The following is a 22,954-nucleotide window of genomic DNA, read 5'->3' as shown; positions in this document are numbered from 1 at the left end:
TTATAAACTAAACATTTATCCCACAAAACTGACTCACAAAACTCACTAATCGCACAGAAAATCACACTTTGCCGGTTTAACTTTGTAAATTTAAAAAAGTAATAAATATACTGTGGATTTTACAATAAGTAGGTTGTGGGGACATACAGTACAGTTGGGAGTTATGGCTACCCAAGACATTGTCTGATGTATTCAGGATTAATAAATTATAAAAATTATGATGGAGTTGACACAAAGTTGAGGACACAACTGACATTGACATTTTTAGGGGATCATTTAATTTAATAGTTTTCTTAAGTATTGTTTAATATCACAGATCTTTAAACTTTGAAACTTTGTTTTGTTTTTTCCTGCTTTTCATAAAGCATGCATTTAAAAGAATTATAATGGAATTGTTAAAAAATATTAACAACCAAATGCCTGATTATACAGATATTCTTCAGATTTAACTTTTTTATTTTTTTTATTTTATTATTTTATTTTAAACATAAAGGTGGCTTTTGCATTTGTGACGTGTTTGGTCTCTTATCTCTGGAGTTACAGAACTTCCTCTGACAAAGGACAAACACTAACCACAAAACAAAATGTAACAACTCTTGTGTCATAGGTCAGGACTCAATTTAAGCGTAAAACACCTGCACTTTAGCATTTTTTCGTCTTCCTCTTTCACTGATAATTGCAGAAACAAAGTGATAATGTGTTCTGTAAAATGCAAGAATTGCTCTGCCTTCTGACCAATTTCTGGTATTTCCAAATTCTGAACGCAAACTTCTCTAAATACTGCCTGTTTTAAACATCGTTCTGCTCTTCTCTATCTAATGACACTGTGGCTTGTGCTGTTAGAATGGAAGGTGAGGGGTGTTATTCAACAGTCATCTTTAAAGCTTTTGACAATGACACATCTAAAGGTAAGTTCAGATGTCTTTATTTGCTTAATGGTAAAGAAAATCTCAATCAATCCCAAATCACGTTTTACACAACCGTAATAGCCAGTAACCACTACTATTTTAATCTGTTTTGTGACAAAAGACTGAGACCAGGTTTTCTTTTTGTGGATGTTTGTGATTAAATGAATGTTTGTTTGTCTGTCGTGTGTCTGGTTTGTGTTATTATTCCCATGAATCATTATACCCATGAAACATGTTTTGACATCTTTTTTTTATTATGCAGCTCAACAACTTCCAGGAAAAGAATCTGGTTTACCACCGCAAGATCATCAGTCTGAAGGTACAGAAAGCATTATACCCATTTCATCCTACAGAACATGATTCTGAAAATCATAATCTCCAGCTCTACCAAGTCTTCATTTGTCAAATGTTACAATGTTTTAGTTGCTTTGTACTAGAATCATTTCAATCATAGACTTATTCTTCTTCAGAAAAAGTGACCACCTCGACCTCTCCAACATACAGACGAGCTACAGTGTGTTTGGGTGTGCTCTGTATTCTTCTAATCTTGGCTTTAACCGCAGTCAGCATCCTCAGTAAGGACATTTCTAAAGTTTGGTTCCAACACATGAACTTGGTTTATCAAAAATCTGTTTTATGTGTATTGCGTTAGATCTCATAGTATCTGTGGGGAATGGGGACATCCAGAAACAGGATTGAGTATTTTCACAACAACCCAGACATTAAATAAATAGAGTGGCATGAACAGTAAAATGTTATTGTTTATAATTGCCTGTAAGAAGACAGTTGCATAATTTTATTTAAGGTCAAAACGGTCCAGTTGTGTAATTTACTGTATGATGCTGCAAAGAAGTGTTAAAATAGCTATTAAATAACATCACTACATGCTGGCAGACTAATATACCCCATAGTTCTCTTTATTTTTTACTGCAGAGTCATATGACAGATAACAAAAAAATTCTGGTAGAGCTCAACACACTCAGAAATATCCTCATGTCTAATAGACAATAAAAACCTGAGAGCTCAGAGCATCACTTACCTGCTGGAAACCACTTTACACAGACCCTATACACTGAAGAGAGAACAGTCAACCAGCAATTACTGACACACAAGGAGCTACTGGAGAGAGAGAGATAAAAGGGCTTACGACACAGAATGAAGAGCTTAACAGCACCCTGAACTTCATATTGAAACAAAGTACCCTTTCTATAGAGGACTACTGTCAATCAGAGAATGGTAAGACTACTGATGGATCTGTTCATATTCCATTATGACTGATCTCTGAGACAAGAATGTTCTTTTTCTAGTAAAATTAAGTATTCTCCCTGCAGGGGTCCGGTGTAAACCCTGTCTAAAAACTGGATTCAGAATGGCTCCAGCTGTTACTATTTCCATGTAGAAAATGCCTGGAAAACATGGATAGACAAACAAGAGTCCTGCAAGACGTTTGGAGCTCATCTGGCTAGACAATGTGGAGGAACAGGTCTGCATTTAAAGGGACAGTTCACCCAAAAATGAAAATTCTGTCATGAATTACACACTCTCTAGTTGTTCCAAACCTGTAAATGTCTTTGTTCTAATGAACACAGAGAAAGATATTTGGAAGAATGCTTTTAACCAGACAGTTCTAGGACCCCATTGACTACCAGGAAAAATTACAATAGTAGTAAAAAGTACCGCAGAACTGTTTGCTTTCCTACATTCTTAAAAATATCTTCTTTCGTTTTTAACAGAACAAAACATATATAAAGTAATTTTTCCTACTATGGTAGTCAATGGGGTCCAAGAACTGTTTGGTTATGAGCGTTCTTCCAAATAACTTTCTCTGTGTTCATCAGAACAAAGAAATGTGTACAGATTTAGAACAACTCGAAGGTGAGTAAATGATGACAGAATTTTTATTTTTGGGTGAAATGTTCCTTTAAGACTATCAGTGAGATACGAAATATAAGAATGTTTTTATATGGATTAAAGGAGAATTAAAGATCTATAATATACACTTTGTCGACTAGGACCCCATAAAAATAACTGTCAATATTAACTTTTTAAAGTCTCAAATGTTTGGGAATATGGCAATGTAAATCTTGTTTTTTATACAAATTCAGGAATTTGTTAATAAGCACGTTGAATTCTATTATGACAAACATCATGGGTACTGGATCGGACCTTGGGTTTGGACCAGTGAAGCAGAGCTTAAGGAAGGGTAAGAATAAAACAAATTACTTCTACTAAAGTAGTTTAGTAGTACTAAAATTATTGATTACATTTAATATTAGTCATGTATTTTTTATTATTTGTATATAATTATTTTATAGCAATACTTTAAGGCAGCATTTAAAAACAACCTGTTTTGCAATCGTGTACTATGAAAACTATGAAAGCAACATAACTTTGTTTATGCTACAGTTACTACACACAGACTTCAGGTCAGTTATTTAATGAGCCTTAAAAAGTTAATATTGTCCTTTTAGATTCTGGATTAACACACCCACAGACACAACCATTAACTGTGTTCTCTCAAAAAGCAGCAACAACTCCAAGAAAAGCTGGCATGTTGAACAGGTGGATCTGCAAAATGACCAGTTTAACATGGCCACAATTCCACAACATTTCAACTAGAATAAACCACTACTCTCGTAAAAGAGAGTTTATGTGAACATTTATTGTTTCCATTTGTTTTTTGCTTGATTTACTCAAGCAAAAGTCACACAGCTGGACTTTAAGGGAAAAGTCAGTAAATTTAAAGTGTTCCAACGTTACAGTTTGGCACTGTTGAAGAAATAACCTGACATCTCAGTGTGGGACATGAAGATGTATTTTAAAGTAAAGTATTTAAGTTATGACATCAAATCAATCAAAAAAATTACATTTCATAAAGTTAGAGAATAAACTGACTCCATTATGTTCTTAATATCTAGTTAATATTTCATTGTGATTTGTAAAACTTTGTAAATGTACTTTAACACATTACAAAATATTTATTTTACCAATAAAAAACATCCCTACACAATTTAAGGACACATGAATTCATTTGTGAGGAACAAGCTTAAAAGATCAGCCATTTGTCAGAATAAATAATGTCGCATTAGACAAACATCTGATCTCATCTAGTTTAATACTAAACAGTCATTCAAAAAGTTTTAGCACTCTAGTTTCTTCTCACGGACTACCATCAATTTTTGGCCTTTTTTTCTTTTTCTTTGGCACAGAGTCCTCCACTGTCACTTTTTCTTCCACCTCCTGCTCCTCAATTTCTCTTACTTTCTTTTTCTTATTCTTTCTCTTTTTCTCTTGTCCACCCGTTTCCATGTACACATTCTGCTCTTCTGTGTTAGTGTCCTCTGTTATCATCATCATCACAGAGGAGTCATAGTGGTCCATGGAGGATTTCTTTTTCCTCTTTTGCTTGGAGACATTGTCAGATGCTTCTTGAAGCTCCTGTGGTTTATTTTCTGTGGAATCCTCACTGGTCACATCTGCGACCAATCGTTTCTTTTTCTCCTTCTTGGGGATGTCTTCTTTCATTGTTGGTAGGCATGAAGCTGTTTCATTTGATTCTAATTGTGGTTCTTCCGATGCGTGTGAGGCCGAGCTGCAGTCCCCATTAAAACTCTCTTCAGGTGTGGTTTTGACTTTGCTATTTCTCTTTTTCTTTTTCTTTTTCCTGGGCTCAGCATCAGTCATTGAAGCATCGTTCACAAAATCATTAGTGTCTTTATTCTTTTTCATGTCCTCAACATCACTACCTTCATTAATATCTGTTGTTGTTTCACCGTCATAGATGTCATTCTCAGATGGCTCCTTTCTTTTCGCTTTCTTGCGTTTTGTTTTCTCTGTAGCATCTGGATTGTCGTCATGGATCAGGCTGGTGTCATTATTACAAACGTGGCTGCCATTATTACATGTTCCTGCAGGCTGATTCTTTTTACCGTACTTGTTCATGAACTCTTGCTCCTGTTGCTGCAGACGGGCCAGTTTGGCACTCATAGTAAGACCATGTCTGGCTCCCCTGTTAATTAACAAAATAGTTCAACCATGGTTCATTTTTGTGAGAGCAAATTAAGCATTGCTATTACTACTTTACATCCATCACCACGAAAAAAGATGTGCTGGTGTGGATTGTGATGTAAACTTTAAGAGACCAGTGCTTACTTGTGCGCAGTTCTTCCTCCACAAGCTTTGATCAAGTCTGCATCTGATAACCTGGAATGAGGAAGACAGAACTAGTATTATTATTTTAATTTTAAACCTTCTACTGCCTTTGCGTACCATTCACTGAAAGATTTAAAAGTGCATTTTTATTGCAGAATATTGCAAAATGATAAAGGAAAAAGGTATTCATGTTTTTAAGGAAATTTGGGATGTTGGCAGCTCATACTTGGTAGTGCTGGAGAGGTCCAGTTTTTGGTCCTCATCTTCAGAATTACTGCTATCATCTGAATCAGAGGTCTTTTCTGTGTGCTCCTGACCCGAGAGCAGAGTTGCTGACTAAGAGAAGAGAAAGAACTCTTTAACACAACTGCGCAAGTGCCATAACAAATCCAGATATCAACAACAATCTAAAAGCTATATTACGATGGACAAAAACTGAAGAACCTGTTATTTTTGTTTTCATTGTTTCATTTGTAAGTTTTGTACCTTGACAAAAGATCCATACAGCATGGATTTGGCTTGCTGAGCTTTGCGTGGCTTCTTGTTGGAGATCAAACCATTACTGCTGTTGTCTGCCGCCTTCACCATCACACCATCCTAAACCACAATTGCACAATGCAACTTTAGTCAGAACTCATGGCTGTAAATGTCATCGATCAAGAGAGTCAAAACATGTATGGCAGCCTTAAAGTTTACCTGTCCTGTTTCCACCACCAGGCTAGAGGAGGCCTTGTTAAAAACATGATCCCACCAGTGGAAAGTGAACTGCTCTCCTTCTTTATGGCCCATCTGAGGACAAACAGTATAATGCGCTTATGAAGGTTTTAACTGCATGCTACCTATAGCTCATAAGGTCCACTCACCCCTCCTTTATCACGTTTAATTTGGACTTTAATAGCCTCTGAGATGCCATTCTCTCTCCTGCCCAGACCTTTACCTTTAATACAACAGTACAAACACACACACACGCGCGCGCACGCACACGCACACGCACACACACACACGTGTTAGACCATTACTTGAGAATAAAATGTACTGAATTAAATAGTTGTTTGAATGACTAAGGTAAACTTTGACATGACAGACAGTGTTTGTGATGTGTAGAATCTAAAAATGAACCTTTTTCCCATCCGTGTCGCAGTAGTTGCTGCTCCGCGAACTCCAGTCCGGTTGCTTTTTCTTGGGTTGTCTCTGCCATGAGAAAATAGCTTCTACAGAATCTATTGAAGGCATACAACTCGGATTAAATTATTTTAAATATATATCATATATACCCAGAGTTCTGTCACGGGTTACTTCAGAGCAATCTGTCAAGTTTGCAACCAAAACACAAGCAAAAACGTCAGATTCTTACCGGACTGAACAGGGGAAATAACGAGCAGTGTTACCACGCGCTCAGCACAGGAGCAGACATGACACCATCCGGTATTTACCTACGGGAGGCGAAAGGGGACCACATCTCTATTAACGAAACGCGTTTTACAATCTGTACTGTACAGCAGTAGAAGGTGATGTCCAGCTTTGGAAAATCAAATATATTATTAAAGATGTGTTTATAAGATTGTTTGCATGGCGTTTAGTTGTGCTTAACGTGTAAACTGAAGCTCAGCTTTGAGAAGAATTTAAGAAGGATTCTTGTGAGCTTTTTGTTTTTTAAGCATTTGCTTATTACAATAAATAACGTTACATATTCTGTTTTGCTGTAGTTTGATTTCTCGCAAAACAATTTTGTTCAACAAGTACCATAAAGGTAAATTTGTTTCTCTATTTTGTACCATACACACCTCATATTGTCATGGTTGAATCTTACCTGAGGGGTCATTAAAAGCAAACGTACAAATATGCCAATCCTGACATCACATTTGGCCAAAATTTAATTTAATTGATCTATAAGATAATTGAGGCAAATAATTGAGTCAAATCTGCAATATAGATCATCAAATATTATCTAACTAACATTTCACAATGGTACTGGAGAAACAACTCAATGTGAAATTGCCATCAGTTGCACTTTCTTTGGAAAAATGCTGATATCTATGTAAGAATTCAGTCCGACACTTAAGTCTGTATAAATAATCATTTTAATCGTCCTCCAGATTCCCCACAACAGTGCCTTGTTTACAGAACTAACATCTGCAGCAAAATAAAAACAACAAAATCACCCGGATATAAAAATACTATACAAAACCTCTGTTCATATATTCACAGAATATACAATCAATGTCAGTAAGAATGTTGATGAGAATCTGCAGGCTGGTGCTTTCCAATAAAAATGTTTTGCTTCATTTTTTTTTGATAAATAAAAGGCTTCATTATGTTTAATTAATTTACGCATTATAAGAGACCTCAGACCCCATGTGTAAAATACTTCTTTAGCAGGTGTCAGCGGAAAAAGTGGGGCTTTATATGCAACTGTAGCCTCCAACCAAAAGAATTACACCCATTTATAACAGACAATGAAAAAGTTTATAAGAAGGTAAAAAGACTGATTCTCTAGTCCTGCTCTTCATCAGTGGCTGACTGCTGTTCTGTGGCTTCATCCTCGGAGCTCGCCTGACAAGCTGACGTATGGAACAAACGCATGAGGTCTCGAAATCTGGTTGATACCTGTGGAAACAGAGCTATGTTTAAAAAAATGCTAAATTCAATATAGAAATATTTTGCTTGTCATTGATCAGTAGCTGTATAATTCAGGTACCTCACTGGCTGTTTTGTTGCCAAGTTGCTCTGACACAGCCTGGAAAGTACTGTGATTGGCTCCTTGCTGTTGACAGGCAGTCAGGATGACACGATCAGCCTCCCTAGACACCAGGCAACAAATAATGTTAAATAAGTAAGGTCAAATCCAACATACAGATTGAGGGCATAACATGCAAGTGTTTAGATGGCCGAGTAATATTTGATCTAACCTGGTCCAGAGGATGACCCTCTCTCCACTGGCAGTGAGGGAGATGTTTTTGGCACAGACAGGTGTGTCTATGGCAGGGCTGAGTGTGCTCAAATCTCTCTCTCCTGTTTCAGCGGAAACATCTTCCTCATTTCTCTGTCTCTGTGAAGTCTGTATATGATGCTCTTCTTGTTTCTCGTCATCTTCCTCATTTTGTTTTTCCTGTTCCTTTGGGATGGGAGAAGGGAATCTCTCACCTTCTTCCCACACAGTCCCATCACCATCTGCACAACATGTACGTCAAAGAACTACAACAGGTGTTGCTTTTACATAAACAAAAACGAGATTTCACGGAAAAGGCTTTACCGTGACATGGACTGTTTGCTCCACTACCAGCCTCATCTTTAACTTCCTTCTCTGCTTCTCCATCATCTTCTGGTCCTCGTTCTTCTTCCTTTTCTTCCCCTCCTCTCTCAGCCTGTGGATCAGCGGACAGAAACGCTGAATCACGGCTTTTCAACACCTTTGAGCTGTTGGTTGCCTGTAGAAGCAAAAAACAACTTTCATGTACAGGCCTGTCATTTGCGCACCTCAAACAATCACTGAACAAACAGGCACCTTGTTGCTATGGCAACGCAAGCATCCCTTTCTTTTATGTCTGCGATGTTTGGTGTGGCTAGAGTCGTGACAGGGACACAGACAATCTTTCTCTGGCCAATCACAGTCCTGCTGAAGACATACTGTCAGCTTTAGTATGTTTCATTACAGTCAACAGATAAGAAACTTTTACACTAAAAGTTATTCTGCATAAACATCACCTTGTAGTTGCCATGTGTGAGCATTTCTTTCCTTCTCTTGCTCCTACCACTGATCTGTCGAATTTTGTGTGACTCGTCGTCCTCTTCCAGATCAGGAAGCGTGACCTCCTCAAACCCTCCCCATACTCCTCCTCCAGATCCCACAACCAAGCATCCTTCTCCATCTATCCCAGTTCCCACTTCATCTAGCCAAACAGCCTCTTCAAACTGGCCTGGACGTGCTGGAGGTGTACGCATCTCATCAAAAAACATCCAGAATTCTCCTTGCAGGTGAGTATGGCCCTTAAGAAGGGTGGCCATCTGGGCTTTGAGCTGAGTTACAGGAGCAGAAATATCTCAGTGTAAACGTGAGGAACTCATTTCTTGCACTTGATTTTAGATATGCACCAATATATCGGCCAATAATCGGCATCGGTTGATAAAAGCAATATTTCTCTGATATATCCTGTCAATATAACCACCAAACTATCGGCTTCGGCAGATATCACTCTGAATAATCAGCGTATCGGTATTGGTGCATCTCTACTTAATTTATTTACTCATGCCTCATCAATGCCAGCAGGACTGAGAGCAGTTCCACTCTGCAGCGCTCTCACAATCTTCTGGTAATGAGATGGATTCTCCCCGAAACTGATCTCCAACTGACGCAGAAACCGCCGACTCCTGTCAAAGGCCTGCTGCTCTTCAAACTGGGTGTGGAAGAGACAGAAAGACAGAGGAGAAAAAAAGCATTTGGTGTTATGTAACATAGGTTGGTTTGGGTAATGACCTGGCAGCAAAACCATCTCCTTTATTGTCTACTAAATGATTATAGGTACCAAACCACACTCCAGCGCTTGTTCAGGAAGAAGGAATGCAGCAAAGTCCTTGAGAAGGTCGGGCCAGTCTCTGAGCAAAGGTTTTAGCTGGGAGAAGAGCTCTAAAACGCTTTGGCTGTCTCCCGCCTGGTCAAACTCATACAGCAGCCCCAAAAACTCCTCCACCTTACCGGGAACATCCTGCAAGGCCTCACGGACCTAAAAAGAAAGCGAGAGTCTGCATCACAGTATCACATCAGGCATACAATGAGCAGAGGTAAGTTAAGAGTCTAACCCTATTGAGATAAGACTGGGCAAAGGCCATGTCTTTGCTCTCTCTCATTGGATCGTTGTCCAGGATGTGGTCATCATACAGTAGTAGAAGCTTCGAGGCATCTTTACTGCCTCGTTCCTGACGCCGACCACGCTTGAGGCTACGAGGGGGAGGTCGGCCACGCCCTACAGAAAAAGAATGAAAATATTTCACATTCATCAATCAGGCATTACCAATTGGATATCACTGAAAAGATGACAAAGTGGGAACCGGTTGCTGACCTCTGCCACGCCCCCCTCCTCTCCCGCTGGCCTGTGGAGGGTCATCGCCTGGTGGTGCATCTCCCTCAGGAAGCTTTCCACCTTCACCTTCCCCGGATTCCATCTCATCACCCTTCATCACTCCATCCTCTTCATCCTCCGAGTTCTCCTCCTGTGAATTCTGGGACGCAGGGGAGTTCTGGGAGTTTGGGGAGGTGGGAGATGTTGGAGACATGGGGGAATTGTCCTCCTCGGAGTCTCCCTCTTGGCACAGTCTCCTCTCTGATGCCAACCAGGTCAACTTCTCCATTGTCTCCTGCAAAAAAAGGACACATAACATAAGTCATGCGAGTCCAAGTAAATACACAACCAGTTAAGTTTAAACACACCTACTCATTCTTTATTATTCTACAATGCAAAGAGTGAAAATAAAGTCAACCAAACTATGAAACAACACAAACTGAAGAGTTAAAATTCTTAAATGCATCCCTTTTCACACAAACCTGAAGTTCCGGAACTGAAAGCACAGATTCCTCCGACGCCGATGACATCACTTCCTCCTCATCTTCATCCTGTGTGAGGTCGTCAAAATCTTCCTCCTCCTCATCACGCTCGCCATCTCCATCTTTTTCTCCGTCTCCATCCCTCTCCTCTGGTCCTTTATCTCCACCTCCATCTCCATCTCTCTTCTCACCGCTTTCTCCGTCTCCACTGTTTTCTCCATCTTTATCTTCATCACGCTCTCCACCTCCACCACTTTCCCTCCCCTCTCCCCGTCCTTCTTCCCTATTGCCCTCATTCTCTCCCCCTTTGGACTGTTTGTCCTTCCCATCCCCTGTGCTGTGTTTGAGCACTCCGGGTGGTTCCCAGCTGTCAGACTCATCACTCTCCTGTTTCTCACTATCAGAAAGACGTTTCGTGTCCATCTCTTCCCTCACCGAAGCTTCGGCACCACTGTCCACACTAGCATCTGTGCTGGTTAGACTAGAGTCGGGGCTACAGGAGGATTCGGAGAGCGCCAGGAGAGGACTGCCGAAGAGAGCACCCGCCATTTCTTCTTCCCATCGATCACCGGTCATTTTTGCTTCTACCTCCTCCTTACTCACTTCCTTCCCATCATCCTCCACACTTACTGGCACAGGTGTTACAATATTCAAAGGCTGCTCAGCTCTCTTTGTGTTATTGAGCACAGGACCAGAAGAAATCTCAAAAGAAACATGGTGATGTGGCACAACTGGTGCACATTCAGCAGAAATTGCGGCAGGTTGGTTTACAACCAATGAGTCTTTGGGCAGGAGTAAAAACTGTGGCACTCCTGTTTGTGTAACAGTCGGAACCAGCACATACTGAGAACTGTCTGCTGGTGATGCCATCAGAGGTGAGGAGCTCTGTGAGCTGGCTGGTGGAACACGACTTTGAAGACTCATTTGACCCTTTTCAACAGTATTCTGAATGGGGGTGGTATGTAAAATGTTACATTCTGATAACTGAATGATTATGTCTTGAGATGTGACCAATCTCTGTGCGGCAGTCACAAGACAGGCATTTTCATTAGTCTGAGCGGCAATATTCTGTGTGACATTCAAAGGTATTGCCTGTTCCATAACAACAACAGAGTTGCGTGCATTGTTCATGGTTGTGGAGGGCAGCGGCATTATTTTGGGCAGTTGGGGGGCTGGTTTCAAAGGTGCAAATTTTCTAGGTATTGTCTGTTTTTTGAGCTTATCTGACATGTTTCGTCCCCGTTGCACACCACTTGTCCTAACCATCATGGCAGTATGCAGAGAACTGTCGACAGATGGGGGTATCGGCACTAAAGTGGGGGGCACGTTGGCAGGTGGGTGCATTGGAATAGCAGACCCCAATTCTGGGGTGATATACTGGAAGTTAATAGGAAAAGAAGTGCTCTGCGGCACCATCCCATGGGCAGGTGTTGAAGGAGGATGGACCAATGGGAGGACTCCATTCATGGATGTGCTAGGTGCTTGGGCCAATAAAAATACACTGTGAGTTGGTGTGGAGACATTGGGTAATAAATTACCTGTGGGACATGGAGGGGCTTTAGCTAATGGTACGAGAGTAGGGCAGGAAAAACCACCCAGAGGCCGGGGTTTGGGCAGCTGTGGGCGAGATGTGTTCCATGCGGGGTGCAGGCGCAGATGAACGCCTTTAGGGAGGAATTGTGGGTATTTTGATCCTTTAGGAAAGACAAGGTCGGAAGTTTTGGTGGTTGAGGTCACCTTCGAACAGGACTGAAAAACTGCCCTATGGATGCTCGGTAAACTTTTCTGTAAAGATAGAATTTAAGTCATCATGATCATATTGGAATTCAGGATTAAGTGAAAAAAGGTTTTGGTTTTTACCCTCAGCCAGGTGGGCATGATGCTCTGTTCTCTCTCCACAGGAGGGCGCTCTTCTCCAGGCGAAACAGGGCTGCACATCACCGGCAGAGGAGGAACCACGCGGTTCTGACAATAAAACTAGGAAATACAAAATTATATTACATTACATACAATACACGCATCACTACAACCTGAGATAACTGAGTCAACTGAGTGTTTATCAGGATGGACCGCCGAACAAACAGATTTTCTGCGAATCACCTTGATAATGTTGTGTCCACGTCTGGATGCCAAGTCCTTCACACGTACACGGAGCTGATCCTGACGTATGGTCCTGATGAGATACCGGCTCATCAGGTGATAAGGAAACTCTGTCTGAGCAAAGTGCTTTAAACCTAAGACTATGAGACTAGAGAGAGAGAGAGAGAGAGAGAGAGAGAGGTCAGCTGTAAGTATGCTTCACTGCTTCATCAAGTGTTTTCAATGTGAAAGTCAGTCGTATTGAAAAGTGGTTCCTTTCATACACGGCCGTGAGTCAGCGAAAAGTCCAAAGCACATATAATCACATGGTTTCTAAAGGTCATCTTTCACTGTCTTTCACTAAATTCAATTCCAAAGTGAAAACCACTGTGTACCACTTACTCTGAAGGGCAAACGTCTCATTTGCATGTGTATGGAACACCTTACACAAGGCTGTAAGGTCAGTGCCACATTATGAAAGGTTATTTCTTACCTTAATACAACCTGTTACCATTTATCCCACAGTGAAATTTTTGAAATTGCTGTCGGATGTTTGTGTAATGTTGAATTCTAGTGATTCATGGGTAATATGTACCTGTCCTCTGCTTTGGTGTGATAATATTTGCCGCGGGGAGGGTGCAGGGCCGGATCCAGACTGCAGTTCGGCAGAAGTTCTGGGTACAGAAACGCAGAGCGTGTGGCGAACAGCCACGCCAGACCAGCGGGGAGAAACGGGTACGAGTGGGCTGCAGAAGCACAGAGAACATCAGACATACGTGCATCCACGCTTGTGCTTGTTCTGGTTGATGTGAATTATTTGTGATGTGCCTCACCTGCGTTATGGCATGTGGGTTTGGGAGGGAGGTGGGCAGGAAAAGGACATTGGTTCAACTTCTCCAGCAGCTTAAGGGATGGTTCTAAGTTACACACTCGGAACACGCTTCTGAAACCTGGATTAATCGTAGTCCTCCCCTCCTCGGCTCTCTCCGCAAATGACAGCAACTCCCCCTGTCAACCCAGGACAAGAACAAATTACAGTGCAGTCAGAATGACGACTCGTAGAGCATCTCTTAAAAAGACAATTTATTGAGAATTTTCCTCTTCATGGGTTATTGGTCATTTTTGCGATGCTACATCTGGTCTTAAAACAGCCGTCTAGCTCAAGCATGAAACGTCATGTATCTTTTATCTGAATTCGTTTTTTATTAAAATTTTGGGTAAAGTTGCTCTAAGAGCCCACTGACACATGCAATAGTAAACAGCTGACGCATTATCCTATGTCCTCTGCAACGTCATCTTACCAGAAAATGTTTGGTGGTTTGAGCTTCGCTCTGTAGCGCTTCCACTGGGCTGCAAAGCATATTGGCCTGTGTCAATAACTGGACGTGCTGTAAACAAACACAAGAGATAAACTTTAAAATACAATACTAATACATCCCGGTGGCAATTTTTGGCACCCCTAGAAATTCTTATGAGTAAAATACCTTATGAGTAATATGAGTATATTCCCATTTATATTAACATTTTCTGAGCACACCAAGGTGACTAGAAACATGATGTTGTCCAGTCATGACTTCTTGTTGCACAGGAGAATAATATTAAGTAACACAAAGCCCAAACCCCCTTAATCATTCATCATCACAATGGGTAAAACCAAATAATATAGTTCTGATGTGCAGCAAAAGATTGTTGAGCTACACAAAATAGAAAGTGGATTTAAAAGGAAATGGTTCAAACAATAAAAATTCCCATTTCCAACATCAGGGCAATAAATAAGAAGTTTGAATGGACTGGAGATGTTGCAAATCTGCCTGAAAGAGAATGTGTGTCTATATTGTTATAATGCACAGCAAAGATAATATTTTGTGTGGCCAAAGACTTTCCAAATATCATAGATGGAGAATTGCAGAAATTAGTTGAATTTTAGTGTCAGGAAAATAACAACAGTCAACATAAATGACTCACTAAGCACAAAATCAAGATCATGCCATAGCCATCCCAGTTCCCTGACCTGAACCCTATAGAAAATTATTATTTTTTTCTTTGAGATCGTATCGTAAACTGAGGCCAATAATTGTGGCCAACATGTATGGGAGACATTTTTTTTTACAGTGTGATATTCGCCCTACTTCAAATTGTTTTCCTTCCATGAAATTTTGGAATTTTGTAAATAAAAGATCAAAATGAGAAACAATGCAGATTTATTTTTACAGCCTTCTTTGCTCATATTTACCAAGGGTGCCAATATTAGTGGAGGGCACTGTATATATTTATATATATGTGTGTGTGTGTATTTGTGTTGCCGTGTATCTAAAAGCCCTTAATCCATCCTTTCTTGTGTTTTGTGTATGAAACCATCTTTTGGTTTACTTGTTGTATTTGCTGCTGCAGCTGTTTTCTTTGAGTCTGGGCGACCACCAGAGGACAGCTGGGCTGCACGAGAACCACACCAGGCCCAGGTGCATGCTGGGTAGCGCGAGCCTGGTTTTCCCTCCTCTGCTGCAGGGCGTCCATCTGCTCTCTGACCGTCCGCCTGCATGCTGTCAACATATGAGCCAGTGGCTCCTCAAACCTAACAGACACATTAAGAACCACGGAAAATGAGTAGTTCATATTTACTAGAACGTTAATATCTTACTACAGCAAAATAGTCTTGTTTTTTTGTCCCATTATTGACAACTTATATCCCACAGTGTGACATGGCTTATAGCTAGATGTTCATAGAGTAAATAGAAATGGAAAAAACACCCAACCTCAGTTTACTATACGATCTCAAAGCCATTTTATGAATGAGAGCAGTTAATTAAACAGACCGTGTCTCTCATGCTCTCTGTACCCTACTAAATGACCATTAAAGAGATCTGTCTATAGTGCACGCACGCACACTTTCCACTTCCTGTATGGAAAAAAAAATCAAACAGACGTCAATGTCCCTCGTTAACATTTAGAAACTCCCATCAGCCACATCTCTGCCTGTACCCACAACGCACTGACACAGATGGGTCACGTATACAAACTGTGAGTTGCAGTTAAATAATAATCCATAACAATCTGTCAGCCCGGTGTTGACTAACACAATTCTGTTCAAAATGTCAATAACCTGTTACCTGTTAAAAAAGGTCTTAAAAAGGCTTCAGGGAGAGACTGGTGGGCAGGTGGTTTAACGGAATAGTTCACCTTCAAAATGTAAATTCTGTCATCATTTACTCACCCTCTTGTCATTTTAAACCTGTATGAAATGAATTTTCATTTTGAAGGTGAACTATCACTTTAAGGGCCCATTCTGTAGGTCTCGGAGGTTTGTGTGTGTGTGTGTGTGTGTGTGTGTGTGTGTGTGTGCGCGTGCATGTAGCTGTTATCTATCCCTGTAAGCGAGCTCTATTTCAAGCCTGTGCACCTGGCTTCTGCACGTAGCACAAGAACACTGTATGATCTTTTCAGCTGTCACAGTAACGTAAAGACCTGCACGATTTGTGTGCTCACTCACAAGTGAACGTGTGTAATGTAGCTCTGTAGTGTGTCCATATTGAGTTCTTGTACTGCAGAGATACAATCGAACACATTAGAGCATTTCTCTGCCTCCCTACCCAAACAGACACAGCACCCCTCTGCTGCTCTGTCCCTAAGGGAGGACGCATGTGTGCTATATGTGTAACATAGCTTTGTATTACTCTATATGTTAAAACCCAAATGTGTGTGGATGTATGTTTATCTTTTTAACAGACACAGATGTTGAAGTGGATGTCCTGTAATGATCACATCTTAAGTATTTTATGAACGAGATACAAGAGATCTTGAGCATGTTGCCAAGAACACTCGGTGTGTACAGTAGTTCAAGCACATTTAAGGCAAACACACACAACAGGAGATGACAGGCTTTCTGTTGACCGACGGCTTATCTGACGATGGCCTAACAAGAGTGTGTACTGGGAGACAGGTGTGTAGGTACAGAAATATGTTTATATATACAAAAAAAGAAAGATGTGTGCATGAGCATACGAGGTGTTTAAATATAGGCCTGGTGTGTGCGTGTTACCTGATGGCTTGAGGAACATTGAATTGTGGGGTGTTATTGGCCTCCTCATCACGTTCCTCATCTTCCTCATGACCTTCCTCATCTTGTTCATTGACTGCCAACTCATCGTGAAACTGCAGGAAAAAACAGTGAGGCGTGACACAGTTTCACTTTTTCGCTTTAGTTTGTTTCTGTTGGTGTTAAATCATCTTCAATGCATTGTTCTGCTAAACACAGATGTGAAATAATTTGGTACAGTAACCATTTATTTGACTTTTGTCTGTGGCAACATAATGGTGCAATTGAGTACTTGGCGAAAACTAAAAGTAATAAGGTCCAGTGCATGAAATTTACCGACATCTAGTGGTGAGGTTGCGAACTGCAACCAACGGCTCACTCTACCCCTCCTCTTCGAAGCACTATGGTGGCTGACACAGGGTTAAGATGTCGTCACATTTTTGCTTCTTTGCAGAGGGGATAACGTATTTACAAAATGTGCTCTGTAGAGCAGTTTGTCCGTTTAGGGCTACTGTAGAAACAACAAGGCGAATTCCATGTACCAGCGGTGTGTGTAGATAGAAATAGCTCATTCTAAGATAATAAAAACATAACGCTTCATTATGTAAGGTCTTTATACACCTCTGAAGACATAGTTATACACATTGGACTTTTAAATCGATGTTTTATGTCTAAGTAGCATAATGCGGGTCAGATTACGACAGTTATTACGGCATAATAGTCACCTTGTACAGGTTTATTTTGCCATAATGGCCGGATGACTGTGCCTTATCTCTTACTCACCATCTCCAACAGCTCCTCCATGAGCTCATTGACTTCCCTCTCTGCAAGAGATATCGAGACATGACACATTTACTAAAAGCAAACACTTCAACTCAACCGGATGACGGTGTACAATCCACATATCATATGAATGTATGATTATACAGAGCTCAAATTGCACACACTTGTGATGCGAACGGCCCGGTCATTTCGATAATCTTCCAAATCTGGTTCGTCTAAATCTTCTAAAAAGTTATATTCGGGGTCGTCGTCTTCATCGCCTTCTTCTAAAAGACAAAAGATCATCTTTAGACATCAATTAATTCCTGTGAAAACACACTCACATTTATAATGACGATGAGAGTAAACTAGGGAAAAGGTCAGGGGAGAAAAAACACAAGTGAAAAAACTGCTGATGCGCACACACAATCTACTGATGTGGTACACGGAGGAAACCATTAAGACATTTGAGAGAAGTGCTGCTCTCAGACAGCATCTGTCTGAGAGCAGCGGCAGTGCGTGATAGACCCGTGGGCATTGATTTGTTTAAAGGACACCCACCGTGCCAACGGTTTCACTTTCAGGTAAACAGGAGGTTTGCATGAAGGGGTTTTTAACAGTCTAAATGTGAATTTCGCTTGGTCTTGCGGACAATGAACTTGTCATCATTTTCGTCATCAACACTGTCCACTGATATCCGTTCACGTGCAACCAGATTTTTCTAGCTGTGTGGAAAACACAGTGATAGATTGCACAAACAGAGGTGTCCACTAGGCGGCGACACTTGTGTTGTACCTGCAATGTAGTGCTTCTGGTTCTGTGCGAGACCAACTTAAAACGTATGCTATGTTTTACGTATATCATATACGTATGTTTATAAATGCTTTTAAATATCCAGCAAAGATGGCCAAAACATTATGCACTAAAGCTGCTGACCTTCATTATCCAGGTGAGACGACATGAGTCCCTGCAGCCACTGAGACCATTCACGATCCTCTGGTGTGAAGACGTTATCGTACATATCTGGCGTGATGTCTGGTGCGTGGAGCTTTGCCTCCAGCTGATCCAGAGGAACGTCCCTCAGCGGCCGCTTTGATCGGGTCCGAAAAGCTACCAGACCCTGATCCGGCTCTCCTCCGCTGCTGTTGCTCAGAGCCTAGAGTAGACATACATTTATTTTAGAGATGGGGTTGTTAATAATAGTTAATTATTGGTTAACAGAATTTGCAGTCCTTAAAATTATGCATAATGCAATTGTTGTTTGCAAGATTTGAGATTGTATTTTTCACATTCAAGAAATCATGGGTCACATATTATTGGGCACTCTCACAAAAGAGAGAGACAAATATATCAGGAATAGAGATTTTTTTGTGTTTGAGAGTCTGTACCTGGTAAGGCTCCATGCAGAGAGGACTCAGATCAAGCTCTTTATCCACAGCATGGAGTTTCTCAATGAAGGGATCAGGAGCCCTGAGGGTTCGCGAGGGGCCGCATGACTGAGGTGGAGGGGCAGGGGGACCCATAGGTACTGCCTCGACTCTCAGGTGCCTGAAAGGCTTGGGCTTCTAGAGAGACAAAAAAAAAACAGATAAAGAAAAATGGGATATGGGGTGTTAAAGCATTTTACAATGAGCGGCGTCTGTGTAAAGTACCACTCTGGGGCTGTTGTTGGCATCGTCTCGTTCAGATGGCTTATGAGAGGGAGTATGTCTGCTGCCACGTGGAGAGGAGGCTGTGCTCTCCACATCACTCTCCAAAAATGTCTAAGAAAATTTGACATACAATATATTGACAAACATTCTTAACTTAATTATTTTTATTTTCAGGTCAATGAAATTTAACGTGTGATCTTTACCTCCTCAGCGGTTTCATCCTCCTCGTCTTCATCAGGACAATACTCTTCATCAGATGAGTCTTCCTCCTCCTGCAGAGGAATGTCTACAAACTGGGGCAGCTAATGAGAAATCGCAATTCAACACTTAGCAGCTGAGATTAATTTAAAAACAATACACAAAATTGTATCAAAACACAATCTGATACCTTTGTCTCATTTGGCTTTTTTATTGGTGAGATGTTCCAGTTGCCCATTCCCTTAAAAAACAAACAATGTGATAATTATAGAGCACAATACTGTTACCCTACGTATAGGAGTTGAAAATGCTAAAATCTTTCTGATAAGACAGAACTCACCACCCCTTTCTGAACAACTTCCTTGAGCTTTGAACGGGTCATCTTAGGCTCCTAGATTCAAACAGGCAACACAAATATTTCAAAACTGAAAACATGGAAAACCTAGTTATCAAATCACACACATTTTGGTCTTTTATTAAATATATATTCTGCTATTAAGCATGCCATTGTGTTGAATTGGCACTTTACAACACTATAATTTGTTAAAATAAAGAAGGAGAACATACAAACATAGGCATGTCCTGTGTGTCTCTTATCGCAGCTTTCATCATGGCCACAACATGCTCATTGGTTACCACTTCCTGAAAATAAAAACAGAAAAATTATATGTCGTTAAATGTGTTTTTATATTTTTTGTTCCAAATTTTCCAAAGCTAATTTGCTTTGCAGCATTTATGGTACAGTGTGATTTTGACTCAAATTCTGAAATGAACATAGTAGTTTGTTAAAACCAGGCTCACATGGATAATGTTTCGAACGTTGACAGCGGAGAGCTTGAGTTTTTGTGATTTGAAGGTTAAGTCTCTGTCCAACTTCCTCAACTCCTCCTCACTCTCATCCTCTTGCTCAAGCCTTTCTGCCATCTTCTCTGTCTCTTCATTCACCTTAAGAATCTCTCCTTCCCTTTGAGTCATTACATTCTTTACATTCACACCATTCAACGATTCCTCCAGCTCACACCGGTCTTCATCTAAAGACAAACATACGCAATAAAGATCTTAATTATTGAAACACTATAAAAATATGAATCTGACTAATATGTAATACAACAATATATTTTATATATTTTTATTTTAGCAGAGCCTTCTATCCAAAGCAACTGACAAATGAGGAAGCTTTTCACCTTACAATAAGGACAGTATACAAAGCTATGTTAACAAGAACGAACGCATATTATTAAGTTTGTTTGATAGAAAGGCTGAAATAAACTTCCATAGACTAACAAGAGGCAAGCTCAGTGGTAAGAGCATTGCGTTAACAATGCAAGGTTGTGGGTTCGATCCCAGGGGATTGCACATACCTATGTATAAATGTATAGGATAATGCAATGTAAATGTAACCAACTCAATTCTGTGACTCACCCACAGTGATTACCAGACCCAGTTCTGCATCCTCCTCTGACTGAAGAGGAGATGAAACTGGGGAGGACTGGACACCATCACTCTCATCCTCAACATGGTCTACACACACACACACACACACAGAAAAACAAACATCAAGCTCTGATATAAAGGTCACTTGGGTCATTAAATTTGTTTCTCCACTACCTTCACTGGATTTCTGCTCCTGGCATTTGAATCGATGAGCTTGTCTGCCTGGAGACGGTGCGTGGATTGATGTCCAGCTCTTTCTCTTAGTAGGAGTAGACACCTTCCTTCTCCAAGAACTTGTGAGTAGTTTGTGAGAAAAGTGAGATGTGTTGACACATTCCCTTTTAGGTATTTTGACATGTTCTAGTTGTGGATCAGGAGATGCCTTGCGTTTCCACCCCATTTTCATTCTTCTTATCAGCCTTTAAAAAACATAATAGCTAATAAACCGTTGTCATTTTTCTTTATTGGGGTTGCACAATATATCGCACGATATAAATGGGTTGCAATAACTTTTAATACATCAAAGTCATACGGCAAAATGCATACGAATGTTAGTACCTGTGTGTGTATGATGATGACGAGTGGAAGATGATGAGCGATCAAAATGTGAACCATGTATGTATTGGTAACTTTCAGTTTTTAAATGTATTTTAAAGTACAGTTCTAATTGACTTGTACAAGCATTGTCGTGATCTTATTTTACGTATACCGTATTTGTATCGTGCAGCCCTAGACTAATTCACGGTCTTATTTGCTGAAGCGTCAACATCTGGACTACGTACACAACAGCCAATTATAGTCTGGTAAACAAACAGAAAACATGACAAAAATAACGCAAGATTTAACATAATTGACAAAAATGTGTTTATGTAGGCAGCCCGTTGTTTTTAATAAAGCTAATAAATTAGAAACAACATTGGTTTTGTTGCTTTAACCGAAGCTCTGTCTGACACACTCAAAACTGTACAAAGTAAAAAAAATATGTGTATTATAATTTTTAATACACTAATGGTAATGGTACAGATGGAGATGTTTGTTATTAATCTGTAGGTTGGCATCATCTTCTAGCGTATTGGCTAACGTTAACTGAAAATATAATTAAGCACAAAAACAATACAGGGCAGCTAAAAACCGTTTATATTTTTACACGCAAGTGTGATATTTCTCTGTTCGTCCTTTGTTTACGTATAAATCACTCTTACCCACACACAAGTGTTTGCAGCCATCGGTAACTTAGCTCTCTAACATTCACTAGCCCGCCGCTTCACAACAAACGGCGGGTGTTGCAGTCATTTCCTTCCCCCATAAACACAAGTGCAGACTATCGGTTCCTAGGGCCATTCAGCAGACTGTCTTCGGATAGTCAGTGGCATACTAAGTGCATACTTTAGAAAAACGGCGGATTTTATGTTTAATATTTTAAATACAACCTAAATTAAATTAAAAATAACATTTAGTGGAAAATTGTATGAAATGTTTTAAGAATCCGTTTTAACAATGATCGAATCGATGTTTGGTCACGTTGTACTTGTAAAGAAAGAAAAGACAAAGCCGGTGATGCTGCTTTGTGATTGGTCCCTATCTCTAAATCCCGCCCCCACACCTAATCCTAACTCTATGTAGGGGAAAACAGGGGAGTCGTAATCTCACGGGGAGTAGGATTTTGCTACAACACCTGTTTATTTACACAGCGTCGTTCACATACAAAGATAATGAAATATAACTTGCATAGAAATGATTAGCAAAAAACGGCAGAGAGATACCAAAACATAAAAAAGAAAAATTGAAAGAGCTGAAAATTGAATATTAAAAGTCATAATAAAGTAGAAATAAAAAAAAGAAAATAGACCTTTAAAGACTTTAAAGTTAAGCAGTCCCGCATGAGAGCAAGACCAAGGATGTCCAGACGGTCCAGGTGGGCTGGCCCCCACGTAGAACCCACCTGCTCACAGACTGGGTGGAGTCTGTTCATGATGGGAATGTATATTTGTCTAGCTCTTGTTCAGCATGGGAACAGAAGCAGAGAAGATGCCCATCATCAACAAGAGGACAAAACCAGTTTTTAATCATTAAACTCTCACATCGGGAAAATTTACACTGAAGATCATTACACTACAATTATATGTCAGATTTAAACGTGCATGGATCTACCATCTGACGTTGGACCCTCTAAGCGAGAAAAGTTTCTCCCATCAAG

General features: G+C 40.3%; 2 protein-coding genes and 1 long non-coding RNA gene across 5 annotated transcripts; 1 reads left to right on the top strand and 2 right to left on the bottom strand.

Moving 5' to 3' along the window:
* The first annotated feature begins 613 nt into the window (after positions 1-613).
* On the top strand, positions 614-3,107 carry LOC130557979 (uncharacterized). 2 transcript variants are annotated; one of them, XR_008963373.1, is made up of 6 exons: positions 614-908; positions 1,171-1,227; positions 1,379-1,483; positions 1,971-2,144; positions 2,240-2,391; positions 3,014-3,107. It is a non-coding gene; the product is annotated as an uncharacterized LOC130557979 (long non-coding RNA). The 2 variants fall into 2 exon arrangements; XR_008963372.1 differs by having other exon boundaries at positions 1,842-2,144.
* A 669-nt stretch (positions 3,108-3,776) lies between these two features.
* Positions 3,777-6,505, bottom strand: gpatch4 (G patch domain containing 4). The gene is made up of 8 exons (XM_057340150.1): positions 6,415-6,505; positions 6,180-6,280; positions 5,924-5,997; positions 5,757-5,849; positions 5,547-5,657; positions 5,287-5,396; positions 5,061-5,111; positions 3,777-4,917 (listed from the first exon to the last, which is right to left on the bottom strand). The coding sequence occupies exons 2-8, from the start codon at positions 6,256-6,258 to the stop codon at positions 4,068-4,070; spliced, it is 1,368 nt and encodes a 455-aa protein (XP_057196133.1). The 5' UTR covers positions 6,259-6,280; positions 6,415-6,505; the 3' UTR covers positions 3,777-4,067.
* A 619-nt stretch (positions 6,506-7,124) lies between these two features.
* On the bottom strand, positions 7,125-22,061 carry gon4lb (gon-4 like b). 2 transcript variants are annotated; one of them, XM_057340378.1, is made up of 31 exons: positions 21,960-22,061; positions 20,932-21,176; positions 20,746-20,844; positions 20,125-20,354; positions 19,891-19,965; positions 19,664-19,714; positions 19,514-19,564; positions 19,329-19,427; positions 19,126-19,236; positions 18,862-19,038; positions 18,410-18,629; positions 17,659-17,760; positions 17,495-17,535; positions 16,715-16,827; positions 15,049-15,250; positions 13,980-14,066; positions 13,512-13,686; positions 13,274-13,424; positions 12,700-12,847; positions 12,460-12,576; positions 10,600-12,384; positions 10,118-10,412; positions 9,858-10,021; positions 9,584-9,781; positions 9,311-9,454; positions 8,766-9,077; positions 8,566-8,676; positions 8,314-8,488; positions 7,970-8,231; positions 7,759-7,861; positions 7,125-7,667 (listed from the first exon to the last, which is right to left on the bottom strand). In XM_057340378.1, the coding sequence occupies exons 2-31, from the start codon at positions 21,161-21,163 to the stop codon at positions 7,554-7,556; spliced, it is 6,144 nt and encodes a 2,047-aa protein (XP_057196361.1). In that variant the 5' UTR covers positions 21,164-21,176; positions 21,960-22,061; the 3' UTR covers positions 7,125-7,553. The 2 variants fall into 2 exon arrangements, with proteins under 2 accessions (XP_057196361.1, XP_057196362.1); XM_057340379.1 differs by having other exon boundaries at positions 8,566-8,673.
* Positions 22,062-22,954: the final 893 nt, after the last annotated feature.

The sequence above is a fragment of the Triplophysa rosa genome, linkage group LG8, assembly GCF_024868665.1.
Source record: "Triplophysa rosa linkage group LG8, Trosa_1v2, whole genome shotgun sequence".
In the NCBI taxonomy this organism is placed as follows: Eukaryota; Metazoa; Chordata; class Actinopteri; order Cypriniformes; family Nemacheilidae; genus Triplophysa; species Triplophysa rosa.
Note: the sequence above shows the minus strand (reverse complement) of the source record. Positions and strands in the feature narration are given on the sequence as shown.